Genomic DNA, 17,324 nt, shown 5'->3' on the forward strand with positions numbered 1-17,324 from the left:
GCTATACATGTTAGACTGTTAGCAAAAATGTACTTTGTTTCAAATTAGTACTTAGAATTGTAATAGGTGTATGATAGACTTAGAGTCATAGTCTACTCTAGGTTATCCCTTCTTTCTATAAAGTTAAGACCCAAAGCTAATATTTAGTTAAGCCACGTCATCATTTAATTGTCAGCCGTTGGATTACATCTGAGCGGTCCTCATTGCGTTTTCGTAGCACGTCCTCGGTCCCTTCGCTCGCCCCCCACCGCATCGCCTTCCACACCGGACCCCACGGCTATTTGCCTCCCCCCAGCCTCATCGCCTATTCGCCTCCTCCCTGGCCCTGGCAACAATGACGACGGCGGCGACGGACTCTGTCGATGACGACAGTGACAGCGGCGGTCGCGGACGAGTGTGGCGACAAGGGCAGCAGCGGCGGCGGAGGTCACGGACGAGGACGACGGCGATCGAGGGCAGCGGCGGACACGGAAGAGGGAGGCAGCAGCATTTGAGGGCGGCAGTGGACGCGGACGAGGGCAGCAGCGTTGGTCACGGCGAACGAGGGCTACAGCGCCGGTCTTAGGCATATTTGGTACTAATATGTTCTGTGATTTATCTGTTTTGCAGCTCTGATGTGTAGATGAGTAGCATATGACTCTCCGTCGCAAATCGATAATGCCTATTGCCTGTGATTCTCCCGCATGTCTAGCCGAATAATTGCATCCTTCCTCACAAGCATGGTGCAGCGCCACCAAGTCTCTCTCTCCAAATCCAGGAAACTGCAAGGCATCAACTGTGGCAATTAAATCAATTATCAATTCCATCAGCACACTTGAGTTTTCTCAGAAATCGATTTCTTCAACCTGCATCCGGTTCCTGGCCACAGATGTCTTCTCACAGTGTTTGGGTATGACTTGAGGACTTTATCTTCATGTTTCCTTTTTCTCATGTTTTTTTCTTCTACTTTTATCTAAGCCCCTTTCAGCTTATTGCATCGAGGTTTGGTATTGCTTGAGCTAAATCATATTTATATGTGCAGAGCATCCGCAGATTTGGTTCATTGGTTTCGTTCAAGCTTCACTCTTTCATTGTACTGTTAGGTGATGTTTGATGTTCTCTTTCATGCTATATCTTGCATTCCTACTTTCCCGTGGATTTTATAGCACTTACCTCTAAATTTCGCCTTCAATTTTCAGTTTTATTTTTTTCTCGAAAACACTGGAGAGCTGCATTTCATTTCATTTCAGTTTTATTTTCTGTGATGAGGTTTTTTTTTTCTTTAATGCAAAGGTGATTTATCAAACTTTCAGAACTGCAATATGCTATTCTCTGTTTAATTCTTATTATCGGAATATACCATATTATGCCAGTGTCAATCATATCAAGCACTTTTAATATTATGCCAGGGGCAATCATATCAAGCACTTTTAATCAAAGAACAAATGAACGCAATTCTCAGCAGCGTACAGTACCAGGTATATTCTGCTATTCTATAATTGTATCCCATTAACCTGCATTTAATTTTTTTTCTATCTTGCAATAACAATTTGCATGGGCCTTTTACTAACCATACAAAACACTTCTACATTTTGCAAATGAAATTTCCTATTTCATCACACTTCTACATTTTGATGGTGTTTTGCCTATTTTCATCAAGTAGTGTTATTACCACCCTACAGGGTGACTTTCCTAGATCATGTCATCAATTATGATGTATTCTTTAGTTGTTGTTTACCCACAAACAAGCTCTGATGCCCAATATTCAGCTACATGTTCAGCTAATGAGAATGTGTCCAATCATAGGCTAAGTGACGTTTCAGTGTTTTAAGATAATTTCACATTCTTATGTTGGACACTCAATTAATTGTACATGTTTTTAATTTCAGGCTTGAATATGATCTGCTAATTACACAATATCCATTGCCTCCACGGTTTGAAACTATCTGCTCACACTTCTATGAACCCCGCAATGCTCCTTTACTAATCAAGTAATCACTCCAGTTGGTAGCTAGATTAGGGTTTGTACGATACTTAAAAGGAGTTCAGAAGCAGCACACCACTTAAACAGGTAAATATACAGCAGTTTTTTTATTAGAGATTCATTAATTGTTGGAAATTAAGATGTTCAGGAAATCACACATTCACACTTGACAAGTTGATAGCTACTTCTAGCTATACAAATGCACTATCGCTGAATTGAGATCTGCTATTTTCAATGAAGAACTCCCATTATTCGCACCAGACTACATGTATATATTTGTACAACATTCATATTGCCCTTCTTCAGAGTTATTTGCACTGTTCCTACCCTAGTTGATTACTTTGTTGTGTAATGCTTGGGCATTTGTCAGCACTTAAAATATCATGATCACTTCTTACAAATCCCGCAGCAACGCGCGGGGTATCACCTAGTTTGTTAAATAGAGAAGCACATATAACCGTATGGTAACTATAGCACATTTTTTTAATTAGATAATAGATTAAAAACCCAGTCACTACATCCAAAAGCTGTACACAACCAGGTGACTGTAGCACATGCGAGGGATGATTGGGCGGCAGCCTAGTCGGTTGATGGATACCTTGATGCGCTGTAACCATGCTATATCAGGGAGGAGCGTTCATAATCAGAACTTTCAGAGATGTGGGCTATGGCTAGACTCCATTTCTAAATATTGTGCATCCATATCGTTATTACTTTGGATCTTGTATGGTGTTGTTCCGCGCTTGACTACCTATGTTGATTTCGGTGCATGTTTTATAACAATGCATTTGCAACATTATACCCATATGAATATTAATGAGCTATGTTAGGACTATTAGAATACGCGTAGACTACGATAGCATAAATCAAAATTTTCTACCACGTAAACCAGGAACCGTGCAAGTAGTAGATCATAGATCGTTACCACACGACGCGCTGCGCAGCGCAAGAAAGCGCTAAGAAGGCGAAGGAACCCTCGCGATGTAGCGCATCGATGTAGAGGAAGTAATTGATCGCACCGGCTCGACCTTCTCCTCCTCGTGCGTTCTCCTCGCCGTACTCCCACACCGATCAGCACCGCAAGGCAACGACGACTCTACCGGTATCTACACATACAGGGACAGAACGCCACGCGCAGATGTGCTAGCACTCGCACGCGGCTAGGGTTTTTTGCTCGGGAAGGAGAGTGGCGGCTAGGGTTTCTCACGTGATGCAATGCCTCCACCGGTCACATCTCTCACGAATATATAGGATCCATCTCCAAGGCCCATAGGACTCCTATTCGGATCCCTACCCGAATTAAGCACATATTGGATCTCCATCCAATCCCCTTATTTCGGCCCATTAAGCGTGCGACTCTGTAGGTTCATGCACACTCGGCTGTAACCCGAAAACTCCTTTTCAGTCCACATGTCAACAGTGGCCCCTAGCAGAACGTATTGACTGACCGGGCATACACAAAGATCATAACGGTTGAACCTCTAGTGTATACTTGTATAAACCCCTTTGCCTCACGATATCGATTAAGCTCAAGGCTACATATGTGACATTCTTTAATAGCTCAATCATTCACTCAAACTTGTGATAGATTACATAACTTGTGATTGACTCCTCAACCACCTTTGGCATGGCTATGCACTTCTATAATCTATAACATCAAGGGGCCCAGAGATATCTCTCCATAGGAGGGGCAAATCTCATCTTGATTATTCATATCCCACTACATGTTTTATAGCATACTCGAAAACTACTTTTATAACTACCCAATTACGGAGTAGTGTTTAGCAGTCCCTATATAAGTTACTACACATGTTGGGAACCATGATAATCTTAGGTCTAAGGATTCAACACCAACACTAAATGAAATCACTGATGACACAACACATATGGCTCTTGCAGTATCTATCTAACAACATGTTCCCCAAGATGTGTCCATATTATTAATTTAGTATCTCTATACCATGATCCATAAGACATGATCATCAATTAATACATGTGCTTATCATTAAAATATATTTGTTCTACATATTATATTTGATCAGGGATCCTTTAAAAATAGCAACATACAACGCAAAGAGTCTCATGAAAGAATCACATATTCATTAACCAATAATGAGTTATCTATTTCAAACAACAATATTAGATAAATATATAAACATAGTATATAATACAACCGTCTTTATGATTTCCTTTAGGGCATATCACCAACAAGGACATGAAGTAACAAATGAGTAGAATTTTGCCTTTGCCAAGAAGATGTATGCACGTATTCATTATAAAATTTATAATGGCAGATCTTGTATGAACACGGCTAGAAGGCTAGAAATTGGAAACTAATTAAGGTTGAGGTGGAGGATTATGTTACTTCCATTAAGCACAAGCATATTAATTGTTTTGCTACTAGTCAGTACCACACATATGGCTAGAAGCTTTATCTAACGCAATTTTTTTTGTTAGGACGTGTGAAATCATATGACAACACATGGGAAACAAAATAGAATAAGGCCCTGTTTGATTCAGATTAGGATTATTATAATTTAGATTATTAGGAATAAAGTGAAACAAACAGATAGCCTATTATGATGGATTATTATAATCTATAAGCCAGATTACTTTAATCTAGTAATCTACTCTAAATGTTCTTTTTTTAGTTTATTGGGTTGCTAACAGCTAACAAACAGCTTATAATCCAGAGAAACAAACAGCTTATAGCTTATTCTATATATGTTGGCTTATTATAATTCAGCTTACAGTAATCTAACTCAACAATCTACGTTACAATAATATTAAGCCGAAACAAACAGGTCCTAATTCAGTGTAGAGTCATTTTTGTACGTGCACGAAACTGCTTTTCCAAATCTTGTTTCATCTTCAGGTCCATGGATCGTCACAGGTTGTGCATGTATGAAATCAATACTGTAACAATATCACCACAGGAGAGTAATACCTATGTTTTGCGCAGAAATTTCATCGTTGAACAGTGGTTTCATCCTATTTAACTGAGAATTCACTACATCTATTGTGTCACACATTTGGTCTGCAGTCTGCACCTAGTACATTTATATGAAATAGTGGGTCACCTTCTGCGATCTGCCAATTGCTCCGAGTCAAGATCTTGCCAATATACATTAAGAGCCTATTCGCTTTTGATGTCATTTTTAACCATATTATTTTTGGTAAAGTTGCTAAAAAAATGTCTACGTTTAGCTTGTTGCCAAAATTGGTAAATACATAAGAAATCCTACCAAAATTTTGATACTATTATCATCTTACCAAAATTTTGTTACTGCTAAAATTTGGTACTCCCTCCATCCCATAATATAAGAGATTTTGAGTTTTTGCTTGCAATATTTGACCATTCGTCTTATTAAAAAAAATTTAAAATTATTATTTATTTTATTTGTGACTTGCTTTATTATCTACAGTATTTTAAGCATAACTTTTCGTTTTTTATATTTGCAAAAAAAATTGAATAAGACGAGTGGTCAAAAACTCAAAATCTCTTATATTGTGGGACGGAGGGAGTAAGATTTATTTTAGATATAATCTAAATATGCCCTAAAACAGAAACTATAAATTAGAGATCAGTAGAATTGAAAACTTCACATGATGGACCAGATGTTTCTGGAGTCCATCAAAGATCTACCGACTTCTTCATCGTCGGCTAGCCAGTGGGCGGACTAGTACATTTCCTGTGCATCGACAATTAACGTCTACCTACTTTTGGATCATAGCGAAAAAAGTCGGATCGGGGATTAACCTTGTGCAGGGTTAGCGATCTCGAAATTATGTTTTTTCGGGGGAGGGTAGAACTGAAATTTCTGAAACATCGGAAAATTGATGGCCGAATTTATTTTAAAATATAACGAATTTAAATAAACTTTTATCAAATTCACAGGAAATTGGAAAAAGATGAAAATTTTGGATGAGATTTTTGCTTGCCGGTGGGGAAATTTCTGAAATTTCGAACCGAAATTTCAATCACTAACCTAGTGAGGTCGTCGGTTCACGGTCCACCAGTTCACCAGTTAGATGACATAATTATTCTTTCACTTTAATTAATTTTAACAGTGCGAAATATAATACTTTACCCTTTGATATCTAGTAAATTTCACTTGCACAGCTGGTTACGTGGAAACGCGCGGTACGCTTACCGTATGTCATCATGCCATGCACGAGGTCATGGGTTCAACTCCCCACTTTTGCAACATTTCGCTAGAGAACCATCCGGTTTGATGGTTTTCCACTGGTTCACATGCATGAACGGAATTTCCTACAAACCGTACTGCGCCAGGCTTTGGTTCTAGTTTAACTGTCGGTTCGGTCTGGTTTTTTCTACTATATTAGTTTAACCGCGTGCTCGGTCCGTTTTTTTCTACTATATTAGGACAGCAGTAGCTTATATATCAGCCGGCATACTGTTTGTGTTGCAAAAGGAGACCTCACTGATCTCCTGGGAAAGACAAAGAAGTGATACACAATGGCTGACAATGTCGATGATGACTCTCAATGGGTGGAAGTGGTGATGATCAATAGTTATGCCCTATTTATGGGGTACTTGTCCATGGCCATCAGAGGGATGGGCTTCCTGGTGGTTTTGTGGACTACCTTCATCCTCCTCGGTGGCTTCGTCTCCATGCTCGAGAAGGACTTCTGGAGTCTCACCGTCATCACCCTCGCACAAACAACTGGGTTAGTGATCTATATTTAACTTGCTCCTCAAGCTTCATTTGCTGCTTATTAATTCGTTGTCTCCTTTTTTTTTTTTGTTTCTGGTAATAAATTTGAGAAAGGAGAAAAGGCTTTTGGAGCTTGGAACTTCGAAAAAAAGCTCCTTGACTCACTCCTCCGCATCATTTCTGATGTTCATGTAGTTTTATCCGGAATATATAAGAATTTGTGATGCAAAGGAATTACATAGGAATTAACACTAGCAGTCCTATAGAAACACGTTGTCAGTAATTAGAAAGAGCACAGGTTAATTGCTTGACGGGAGTCAATAATAAAATCAGCGCGAAAATAGTGCTGATTGAGGAAAATGTACACCGTTGGCGAATGGCGATAGATGTTTTGCTCCTCCTTGTCCAGATAGCTGATCAATGATCTGCTCCAATAATTTCCATGATGACAGCACTGATGTCAGAGATTCCAGGACAGCTGTGACGTCAAAGAGCGACAGGGAGGGACAGAATAATAAAGATGAAGTAATGGGCGTGGTTGACTGGCTAACCACGACTGTGTTTAGGTCACACTGAAGTTTAAAAGCTTGGTTGAAATTAGTATGATGTGATAGAAAAGTTGTGTGTGTATAAAAGGTTTAATGTGATAGAAAGTTGGAAGTTTGGAAAAAAACTTTAGAACTAAACAGGGCCCAAAATTCTTTGGGATCTATTCTTTCTTCCTCTCTTCTAAATTTTACTCTCATGTTTTTCATGCGCACGCCTTCTAAATTATGTGTTTTTACGCATATTTTTAGAAAAGTTGCTTTAAAAATTATATTAATATATTTTCAAATAAAATGTAGGTAATACTTAATTAATCATCACTACTGGATAGCTTTACTCCCGGTTGGTAACCCCCTATAGTCCTGGTTATGCAACCGGGACTACGAATCCAGGATTAAAGATGCTCATCTTTAGTCCTGGGTAAAATAACTAGAGTAAAAATTCATTTTCTAGTCCCGGCACTAACCAGGACTAAAGATGGAGCCAGGCCAGGTCCATTTGCTCTCTTTTTCCTTTTTCATTGTTTTTAACATTAAATATTGATTTCACTCTGTCGGTGACATGGAACCGGGAGTATCATGACTAGAGGCTTGAGGCAGACACAATCGCCCACGTAGCCTGGCACCCTCGGGGGGCGTCGGGCCCGAGGGTGATGCGTTCGCCCTCCTCTTAGTCCCCCCGAGGGGGTCGGGCCACACCCCCCTCGGCCCCGAGGGCCGAGGCGCCCCGACCCCTCGTGGGTTTTTGCTCCGCGTGTATGGGTTAGGTGAGCACATTGGGGCTCACCTAACCACATTTATTGCGGTTTGGTTGAGCGTGTCACGCCGCATGTAACGCAGTGCAGTGCACTCGTTTATCCGGTCTGTGACCAGTCACAGACCGGTCAGATCGCGGGTTAGGTGGCGACAGGCGATCTGACACACGCCTCGCCCCATCCCGTCAGGACGAGGGCTTCTAGGCACTCGTCCCCAGCTGGAGCTAGCGTGTTACCTCCCAGAGATGGCACGTTAGTCCTGGTCAGATATATGCCAGGCTTCATCCTAACCATTACAGGCAAGATGTTGTGTGAAGAAGGGCGAGCATGTAGATTGCTAAGCTGACACGTGGTGGACAAGAATGACCGACGTGACTGGACTAATACCGGTCATGTCGTCAGCAGACAGCCACGATTCCACGTCGCGCCTGCTTCCGGCGGAAGTGGAGGTAGGTATGGGCCGTCCCATCAGAAGGTCATTCGGACGGCAACCATACAAGTCTCCGTCTGTTTATGAAAAGGTGGGGTAAGTCCCCACAAAAAAGAGAGAAATGGTGCATGTGGTATCCCCTTAAGATATAAAAGGAGGACCTTGCCCACGGAGAGACGAGACTGGACTTTTCCAGATTAGAAACCCAGAACAAGGGAGAGGCTGGCTGATACTTTGTAGCTCCTTCATACACAGATGTCCCAAAACACAGGAGTAGGGTATTACGCTTCTCAGCGGCCCGAACCTGTATACATCGCCCGTGTCTTGCGTGTTTCCTGTCTCGCGAGCCTTCCACATACAGAGAGCTTAGAATCTCTCCCTGAGTCCCCGGCCGAACCGGCAAAGGGGGGCCTGCGCGGTCTCCCGGTGAGGAGCCCCACGCTCCGTCACACTCCATCCTCGAATCATCCCTAAATCCTGAAATCCCAAATCCTCAAATCGATCATCTCCAAGTACATCCTAAGTCATCACAGATCACAGATCAAAAGGATCATCTCCAAATCCTCAAATCGATCATCTCCAAATACATCACAAATTCCTAAAAAAATTACATCATAAGTTCTAAAAAATTCATCATAAATACATCACATATTCACATCACACACAAATAAAATACATCGCAGGATCATGCAATGAATCACAAATTCTTTAAAAAAAATTGTTGCTGCAGCCTCCCGCCTCCTCTCCGGCAGAGGCGCCGGCCGGCCGCTACCGCCTCCCCTCCTCCCGTCCACGCCGGCCATTGCCACCTCCCGCCTCCCCTCCGCACTGCCCTCCATGTCGTCACGCAGGCTGCTGCCCGTCGCCCGGACGACCGGCCCTCTACCGCGCCCTGCGCCGCCCGGTCTTCCCGCTCCAGCACTCCTTCTCCAGCGCTCGTTCCTAGCCAATAAGGCTCAGCTCTCAGCGAAGGAAAGAGATAAGGAAAAAAGAAATAGAGAGAGGAGTTTGTGTGGACGGGAGAAGAGGATAAGTGCTATGGAGGATTATATACTGCATTTTGATTTTTATTCCTGGTTAGTAATTGGTGTTACTAACCGGGACTAAAGATCCCGATCGCCCTGACACGGCTTGACATGGAATCAACTGGGACTAAAGATCACATAGTCCCATTGTGCTTTTAAACCAAGACTAAAAATATTCTTTAGTCTTGGATTTTTAAGCAATCGGGACTATTGTGGTTTTTGGCAACCGACCAAGGATGGTTTCTCCAGTAGTGCATGCGTTAATCCATCGCTCTGTTTCGTGTGTCGGGGAGGATGAGTTCCCAACCCCTCCTCCTGAACAGAGATCACTGAACTACACACGACGTTGACCTTCCATCTTCACTTGTCACATCTACAACCCTAATGTAGTTTACCGCTTGCAACCCAAAAATGTTTTCCCGCTGCTCTCGCTGTTGTCAAGCCTTGCACAGCTCAAAACACTGGCACCATCACAAAAGAGCACATTAGTACCCTCTTATCAGTGCTGGTTTGACAAAACCCGATACTGATGATGGTTGATGGTTTTGAACCCCAAAAAATAAGTTCTTGCTACATACATGCTTCATCTGGCATTGATGAGGAGACATCACCATGGTCACCGGCACACCTCACTTTCCCTGTCCCAACCTTTGCCTCTCAAGTTTATCCAACTGCCACCTTGTCTTAGCGCATCTGTATCACCACAACTCTGTCACTCCTTGCTCTAGCACCATCTACAGTGACACCAAAGGAAGTATGCAGCAGAAAATGAACGTGAACCGATTCCTAGGAAACTGTGCGATGCTGGTACTAGTCCCAGGAAGAACATGCTAGTACCTGTGGTTAATTGAGGTACATCATATAATATAAATAGTTGATATCATATAGGAGGTCACACCTTCAGAATAACTTCGAAAAAGTAAACAGTAAGTAGAGAAGTAGCAACGGAACTTAGTGTAGCTAGAACCCAGTTACAAGCAACTGGTTGGGATTAGATATGAAACCCAACTCTTCAACTTCACTTCTTTCTAGGGAGAGGAAAAATAAGGTTGAGTTCGTATGTACTCAGCAAGTCATGAAAAATGTGAGTATGCAAGCTTCGAAGGAGGGCTGGGTTTATTTCATAAATCTTTCTTCAAAATACATTTTTTTAAAACACTAAGCGTGGGTTGTTTTTATAACATGACTGTAAAGAGGCTTTCGCTTCAACCCTATTCATGAATTGATTTGCAACAACTAAAGCAGACGAAGCAAGTTTTAGTTGATTGAAATTACTAGTGAAGTCTATTGCTCTGCCATTTGTCTAACCAAAGAAAATGGCTCATAGTCTACCATCAGGCAACTCTTATCTCTTCTCTCCTCTGGCTGATTCTAGTAAATGGTTCTCATTCCCACAATCCATTTTTACAAAGCATAGGCAAAGAAATCTACACAAGAGGAACCATTGCACATACACCCATGACCATGGGCGCAATTGTCCGAACAGTTTCATCCTGCAGAGGTGCACGCTTTACCCACATGACTCGAACTTACTTCCCACACCTGTAGATAGGGAAGGTTCATGTCAAGGCCTTCCCAAAACAATTCTAGTGATACCTCATGCACGATAGTCAATCCACTCTCAAACAAGTAGTATGCGAACCTTCTGCATCCTCACCCTTCTCCAGAATTCGGGGATGTCACCTCACTGCACATCCCGACATTTCTCACCTATTGGCAAATGAGGTATATTGTTCTGGCTAATTACATAGCCAGCCATGTCCTATACCACTCATGTGATCGTACTGTATTTATGATCAGTGTAATTCCACAAGGAATCGATCCTTATATGCAAATATAGAGGATTGCCTCCAATAAGGCCGCTTTGCATCGTGTGTTTTCGAAAATAACTTCTATTTTCACAAACATTGCAACACCACGTGTTGGGATTTTAAAGGTTTTGCAATCTAGTTTTACATGTCGACAAGCAATGCTTTTGTGAGTGGGACCATCGGCAATATGACCAAGAGCACAGTTACCGAGGTACCATGGGGTGGAGTGACAAGGCGTACTGGTATCAATCAACCTATAGGATTGATGCAACTATCAGGTAGGTCCATCGGTTTGTCACACAAACCAAGGCCAGTCAATTTAGTGTGCACACTAGTAATGTAATTTGCAAATAAAACATTTTGTAAAATGGGGACCATATATGGTCAAGGGTGACTTGCCTCTGTCTTCATCTTCAAAATCTCGAGAACCCGCTCCAAAAATAATTTCCATCATCGAAGACTGCATGCAAGATGGAGAAAATAACACAAAATCTTACAAAGAAAATACTATACTTAGCAACTAATAGTGCCATTGGTAGATCTCATTTTTTACAAAAATTTGGAGACTTGAACGGGGTCAAGCGGAGATATGGATAAAAAGATATTGATTTTCTGGAATTTTTGGAAAAGATTAATGAATTTTGGAAAAGAGTATTCTCAAGAATATTCTTTTTGTCAGACTGGCATGTGGGGTCCACATGTCAGTGATAGGGTGAGAGGGAGGGAGGTAATGTGGACTTACGTATACGGAAGGGGGTAATGGGCTCGGCCCAAAGAGGAGGGAGGCATAATGGACTTTGCAATGTGGATCGGGCTTAGTGGGTCGGCCTCACCAGCTCAAGCGGAGAGATGCTGCAGCATGGGGGAGGGAGGTTAAGGAGGTGGGGCCTAGTGTCATCAACACTTTATTTGAAATCACCTTTAAATGGTCTCTAGCCCACATGTCAATGAGGTACGAGGAGGGATTAGCATGGATGAGCGGTGTCAGTGGGATCTGACGATGGGGTGGCGGTCCAAATTTTGCCGACGAATGACGGCGGTCCGCGAGCAGTGGCGACCACCATGAGAATAAGTGGGAGTATGGGAGTCCTTATGCGGGCTCAGATGTGGATGGGGGTGGACAACGGTGACAAATGGCAGGTTCAGACATCAGTGACGGACTACTCCAGCCGTGCGACGTAATGTCACTGGTGGCAACCAAAGAGGTGGCAGAGGTGGGTGGGCTATGGTTCGGGTGGAGGCGGTGCACGGAGAGAGAGAGAGGAAAAGGAAGAAAAGAGGCTAAATGGGGCTCATCGAATGAGAGGGAGCATAAGAGAAGGCGGCACCACTCTTGTTGACTTAAGCTTGAGCTCTTCCAGCTAGCATGGGGAGGCCAGCTAGTGAGCACACTGGGGGAAGAGAAGAGGAGAGGGTCCACAGGTTCATAGCCATAAGGTGGTGCTAGGCGACAAGTAAGAATGGAGGGGTGCGCGGCGTGGATTAGTGCGGCTGGCTAGTGGGCCCGTGGGATTGGCTGTGCGGCGGACGTTCATGCTGACATGGGTGAGCGGGTGTGTGCGGGGGTACGATGTGCGCTCCTGGGCTGGCCTGTGGCCGTGGGGCGGTGGCGGTGCGAGGGATCAAGTTGGGCCGAAGAAGGAAAGGAGGGGACGTCTCTATAGGGAACATTAGCACTTCATAATTTCAAGAGAATATATATGAAGGGTAGTTGAAGGATTTGAATTGTGGTTTGAATCAAAATTTGATATTTGAGCTCACAAAAAGTTTTGGATTTCATTCAAGAGGCTTTTGACTGGGATTTAGAATATTTTTGAGAAAAGGTCTTGATCTTCAGTATAAATTGAAGAACAAAAGGATAGAAAAAAATGGAAAATTCAAGGAGGTTTGGATTTGAAAATTTGAAATTTGAATAGGAGATATTTGGTGGGGGGGGGCATTGATCAGGAAGAGGCTTCAGGGACAAACTTGATGAGACCTTGGCATTTGGGTTTTTATTAGAGTAAGTTTCATAATGGATCAGTTTTTATTACCTTCATTGCATGATGGACTAGGTGGTAGCATAACTTTTCACTTTGGGCTAGGTATTATTACCATAAATTCACTTAACACTAGTGGCCCATATGTCAGTCAATGTCCGTAACCCTTATCTCTCTCGAACACTGGTGGCCAACAATTAACAGATACTCAACCTAATCATAGCTACCCATCATCAACTTCTCTCCTGAAGCAGCTTGTTGGATGGAGGTTTAGCTTGAGAGATTGCAGGACTAGGAGGGTTGAGCTTGATGCAGTGACGGGTGTGGGCGAGATCGACCGAGTGGCCTGAGCTGACAAAGGTCGAGCTCAAACTTGAGCTCCAATGCACAAGCAGGGATTGGAGGAGGTCAAGCTAGATTGGTGGCACGATCTTGATGGTCTGCTCACCGCCGATGGTGAGCTCAAGTGCGGAGCAACGCTCAATGCAGCTCCAGTGCAAGGTCGAGCTTGATGCAGTGTAGGGCAGGGGCTTGATCACCGGCCAGCGGCAGCTCACTCAAGGTCCTGGTCTCCCAGAGCCTTGCTCATCTATGGTAGCGACCTTCAGCTAGATGGCAGGTACACCTTTACAGATTGGGTACAATACAACTCAATGGAGAAGAGAGTTGGAGAAGAACACCGGTTCAATGTGCAACTATTGTACAGTTAACAGGCCCAATGTGAAAATATAGGTTTACCTCTAGTTCACTGTGCAACCAATGTAAATATTAGTGGTCCAATATGTAATTCACTTCTTTTATTAAAATAGTTTTTAACAGACCATAAAATAGGGCATGCTTAATAGTTTACAAATAGTTTACAAAGGGTGATTTAATTGAGATCTTTGGCACGCAAACGTAGCTACGCTCAGAGAATCTAGATTTTTGACATAGCAGGGTTCGTGTTAAAATAGTTTTGTCAATTGCATGGAATTCGAGGTGTTATAGTCTGCGGGGGTCAGCGTCAAGGAGATTGGCATGGACCCGTATGACATCAGCACCAACAGGGCTGGTGCTAAGCTCGCGGTCCCTTTTTATTGAAGTTTTCTAACGCAGTGTTTCGAAATAAGTTTTCAAAGTGAAACAATTTGTCAAATTTTCGGCCTCCTTATTACATTCGTCTGCAATATACTACGGAGTATATGTCCACAGGGTGTTCGATGTTTTCCTGAACGAAAAGCTGACCTACTTTCGGAAATCCTTCTTCGGCCTGGTGGGTACCATATCAGCGATGCTAGTGAAGGTGGAGAAAGGCTCCTTCTGCAGGATGGAAGGGGTACGGCTAATGCTGGCGCGCGTTTTGCTGGTTCTCCAGCTGGTGGTGCTGGTGGTGATCCTCTCCCCTCTCGCGGTGTTCTACCTGTTCGGCCTCCTCATCACCGCCGGCCTCTCGCTGTGGCGCTTGCTGCAGCGCGACTACGGCGCCGGCGAGGAGGCGGCCAACCTCGCGCCGGCGCTCAACGTGCTCTACTCGCTGGCGCTCGTCCAGGGCGCCCTCTTCTTCTACTACTTCACCTCGCGCCTCCTCGGGAGGCGGCTGGCGAACTTGGTCGCCGGAGTTTACAGCTTCGGCGGCGAGGGGGAGGAGGAGGATGACGGCGGGCGCACGTCGGTGGTGGAGTACATGCGGCAGACGAGGAACGGATGCGAGAAGGACCCGTCGTCGGTGAGAGGGAGGAACCTCGTCACGTTCGCCGTGACGATGATGAAGGAGTCGTCGTCGTCGTCGCTGTCGTCCGGCGACTACTCCTCCGGGGCTAGGATCCTCGACAAGCTCCTGTCACAGGCCTGGCTGCGGGAGCAGCACGAGCTCATCAGGCAGCTCGTCGGGTCGTCCACCGACCTGATGGACAAGCTGCTGCAGACGCTCCGGTGCACGGGGACCCGCGACCGCGGCGTTCGGGAGCACGCCGCGAGGATCGTGGCGCACCTCGCCGGCGAGATCACGCTCGCCAGGTTCCCGCAAGGGATCCGGTGCATATACTCGCTGCTCACCACCCCGAGAAACCAGCAGCAAGACGACGACAACGACGACGACGACGACGACAGCGCCCAGTCCTCCGATCACTACAAGAAGCTCATGGTGCAGGGCCTCGTCATCCTCCACAAGCTAGCCGCCGCGGAGCACAACCGGCGGATCATCATCAACAGCACCCAGGGACGGCAGCTGCTCTCCATGGCCATGGCGCCCGTCAGCGCCGACCTGCTCCACCGCATCGACCACGAAGCGTGGAACGACATCGTCGCCTGCTCGCTGCAGCTCATGTGCCGGCTCGTCACCGCCCCCGGCGAGACCGGCGACAAGCTGCGTTCCCAGGTGCTGAACGACAAGGACGCCATCGGCACCATGGAGAGGATCCTCAACTGCGACGGATGCAACGAGAAGAGGCTCTATATTCTCGCCATTAACATCCTCACGCAGCTTCCCATGGCGGCGAAGAACAAGGTGGTGGACGAGGCTTCGAGCATGAGCGTCGAGAGCAGAAGGAAATTCACCAAGCTACTTCTACTCATCTATACCGACGAAGAGAAGGACGCCTTTATGAGACAAATGGCAGGTGAAGCATTGGCAATGCTGTCCGAACGAAGCAAGAGCGACGCCACAATCATCTTGAAAGCAAGTGACAGCACTCTCAAGGACCTCACCGCAATGCTCTTGGATGTAAATAGCAACAGAGGATACAGAATATGTGCAGCTGAAATCCTGGAGCATCTGTACATTCGATACACCAAGCAAGATGGCTATCTCAACAATCTGACGGAAGCCATGAAAGATGTGTTGCCAAAGGTGATCAATATCGAATAAATGAATATATTATTTAGTTTGTTTCATGTTGATTAACTAATAAGAGCAATGTCTGTAACAATATATATATATATATATATATATATATATATATATATATATATATATCTTGCTGTTCGTTTCAGGTGCTCGGAGAAATTTTTCTTGTGTCATGGACGCATAAAGAAAAGCAACCAGGAATGACAGAACAAGGAACAGAGGGAGTTAATTTCTCGGCACAAAAAGCTGACATTGAAAGTCAAGATCCCGTTGCTTGTCAACATGAAAAGGTTAAAGAGGAAAACGAAAAGGTTAAAGAGGAAAATGAAAAAGTTAAAGAGCAAGATGAAAAGGTTAAAGAGCAAACTGTGGATATGAAACTTTATGCAGCTTTACTGTCACTTAGTGAGGCAATATTTCAAAGATTGGTCAATGATGATAAAGATTTGGCTGAACTGACTGATAAAATTGCCCCAGGAGGAGGCACTGCATTTAGCTTCGCCGGAAAGCTCAAGGAGATGGTAGAAGGAAACAGTGAACAAGCAACAGCCAATTGCCTGAGAATGCTGAAGATTACTACCAGGATGATCATATCATTGATAAATCTCAATGGAGCCAAAGTCGGAGCAGACCTGGAGAGCTTGATGCATTCTCTGTTAAAAGCTTCAGAAAAGATGTTGGAACTGGAGGGCTTCATGATTTTCTCTAGCAGCGATCGTACCGAAAGCACGAATCCTGCCAACATTCTCGCTTCCCTCGTGAAAGAAGCACAGGAGCTTCTGGAGAAGAAGAGGCAGGCACAAACTACACCCGCTCCATCAATGGAGACCAGCTGATTGAGTAAACAGACTATCAACACGATCGTATGCTGATCTGCAGACTGTTGGCAGTAATACCTGGAAACTGACACCGTACAATCCCTGAAAACTGTCTCTGTAATCTGTATGTGTGCTGAAACTTATCTATCTTGTCAATTGTCCCATCTATTTCAAAAACTTTCAAGTTGAACTTTACAACAAACTGTTGAGCTTTATTGGCAGTTCGTATAATATCCTCTTGGAACAGTAGATAAAACCTATCTGAAGAGGTGAAGAGGCCAAGGATCTGCATCAACCTACTGCACATTCAGTACTTGCTCACCTATGTTAGGGGTGAAACAACTATTACATAATTCGGGTATTTTGTATGCATTTTAAAACAAGTTGGATAATCAGAGACACCAATTCTGATGTACTCGTCTAATAAATTTATCCAGGACTTCGGACGGAACTCAGCCCATCTGAAGTATTCAGTTAGTTTGTTAGGCTTTGTTA

At 44.1% G+C, this 17,324-nt stretch overlaps 1 protein-coding gene and 1 long non-coding RNA gene across 2 annotated transcripts; both read left to right on the forward strand.

The window, feature by feature from the left end:
• Positions 1–280: 280 nt before the first annotated feature.
• Positions 281–2,291, forward strand: LOC107279722 (uncharacterized). The gene is made up of 3 exons (XR_001542010.3): positions 281–889; positions 1,022–1,457; positions 1,869–2,291. It is a non-coding gene; the product is annotated as an uncharacterized lncRNA (long non-coding RNA).
• A 4,090-nt stretch (positions 2,292–6,381) lies between these two features.
• Positions 6,382–17,240, forward strand: LOC4351919 (uncharacterized). The gene is made up of 3 exons (XM_015763149.3): positions 6,382–6,655; positions 14,379–16,014; positions 16,158–17,240. Exons 1-3 carry the CDS (start codon positions 6,444–6,446, stop codon positions 16,845–16,847), a joined length of 2,538 nt encoding a protein of 845 aa, XP_015618635.1. The 5' UTR covers positions 6,382–6,443; the 3' UTR covers positions 16,848–17,240.
• The last annotated feature ends 84 nt before the right edge of the window (positions 17,241–17,324 follow it).

The sequence above is a fragment of the Oryza sativa genome, chromosome 12 (genome assembly GCF_034140825.1).
Source record: "Oryza sativa Japonica Group chromosome 12, ASM3414082v1".
Classification (NCBI taxonomy): domain Eukaryota; kingdom Viridiplantae; phylum Streptophyta; class Magnoliopsida; order Poales; family Poaceae; genus Oryza; species Oryza sativa.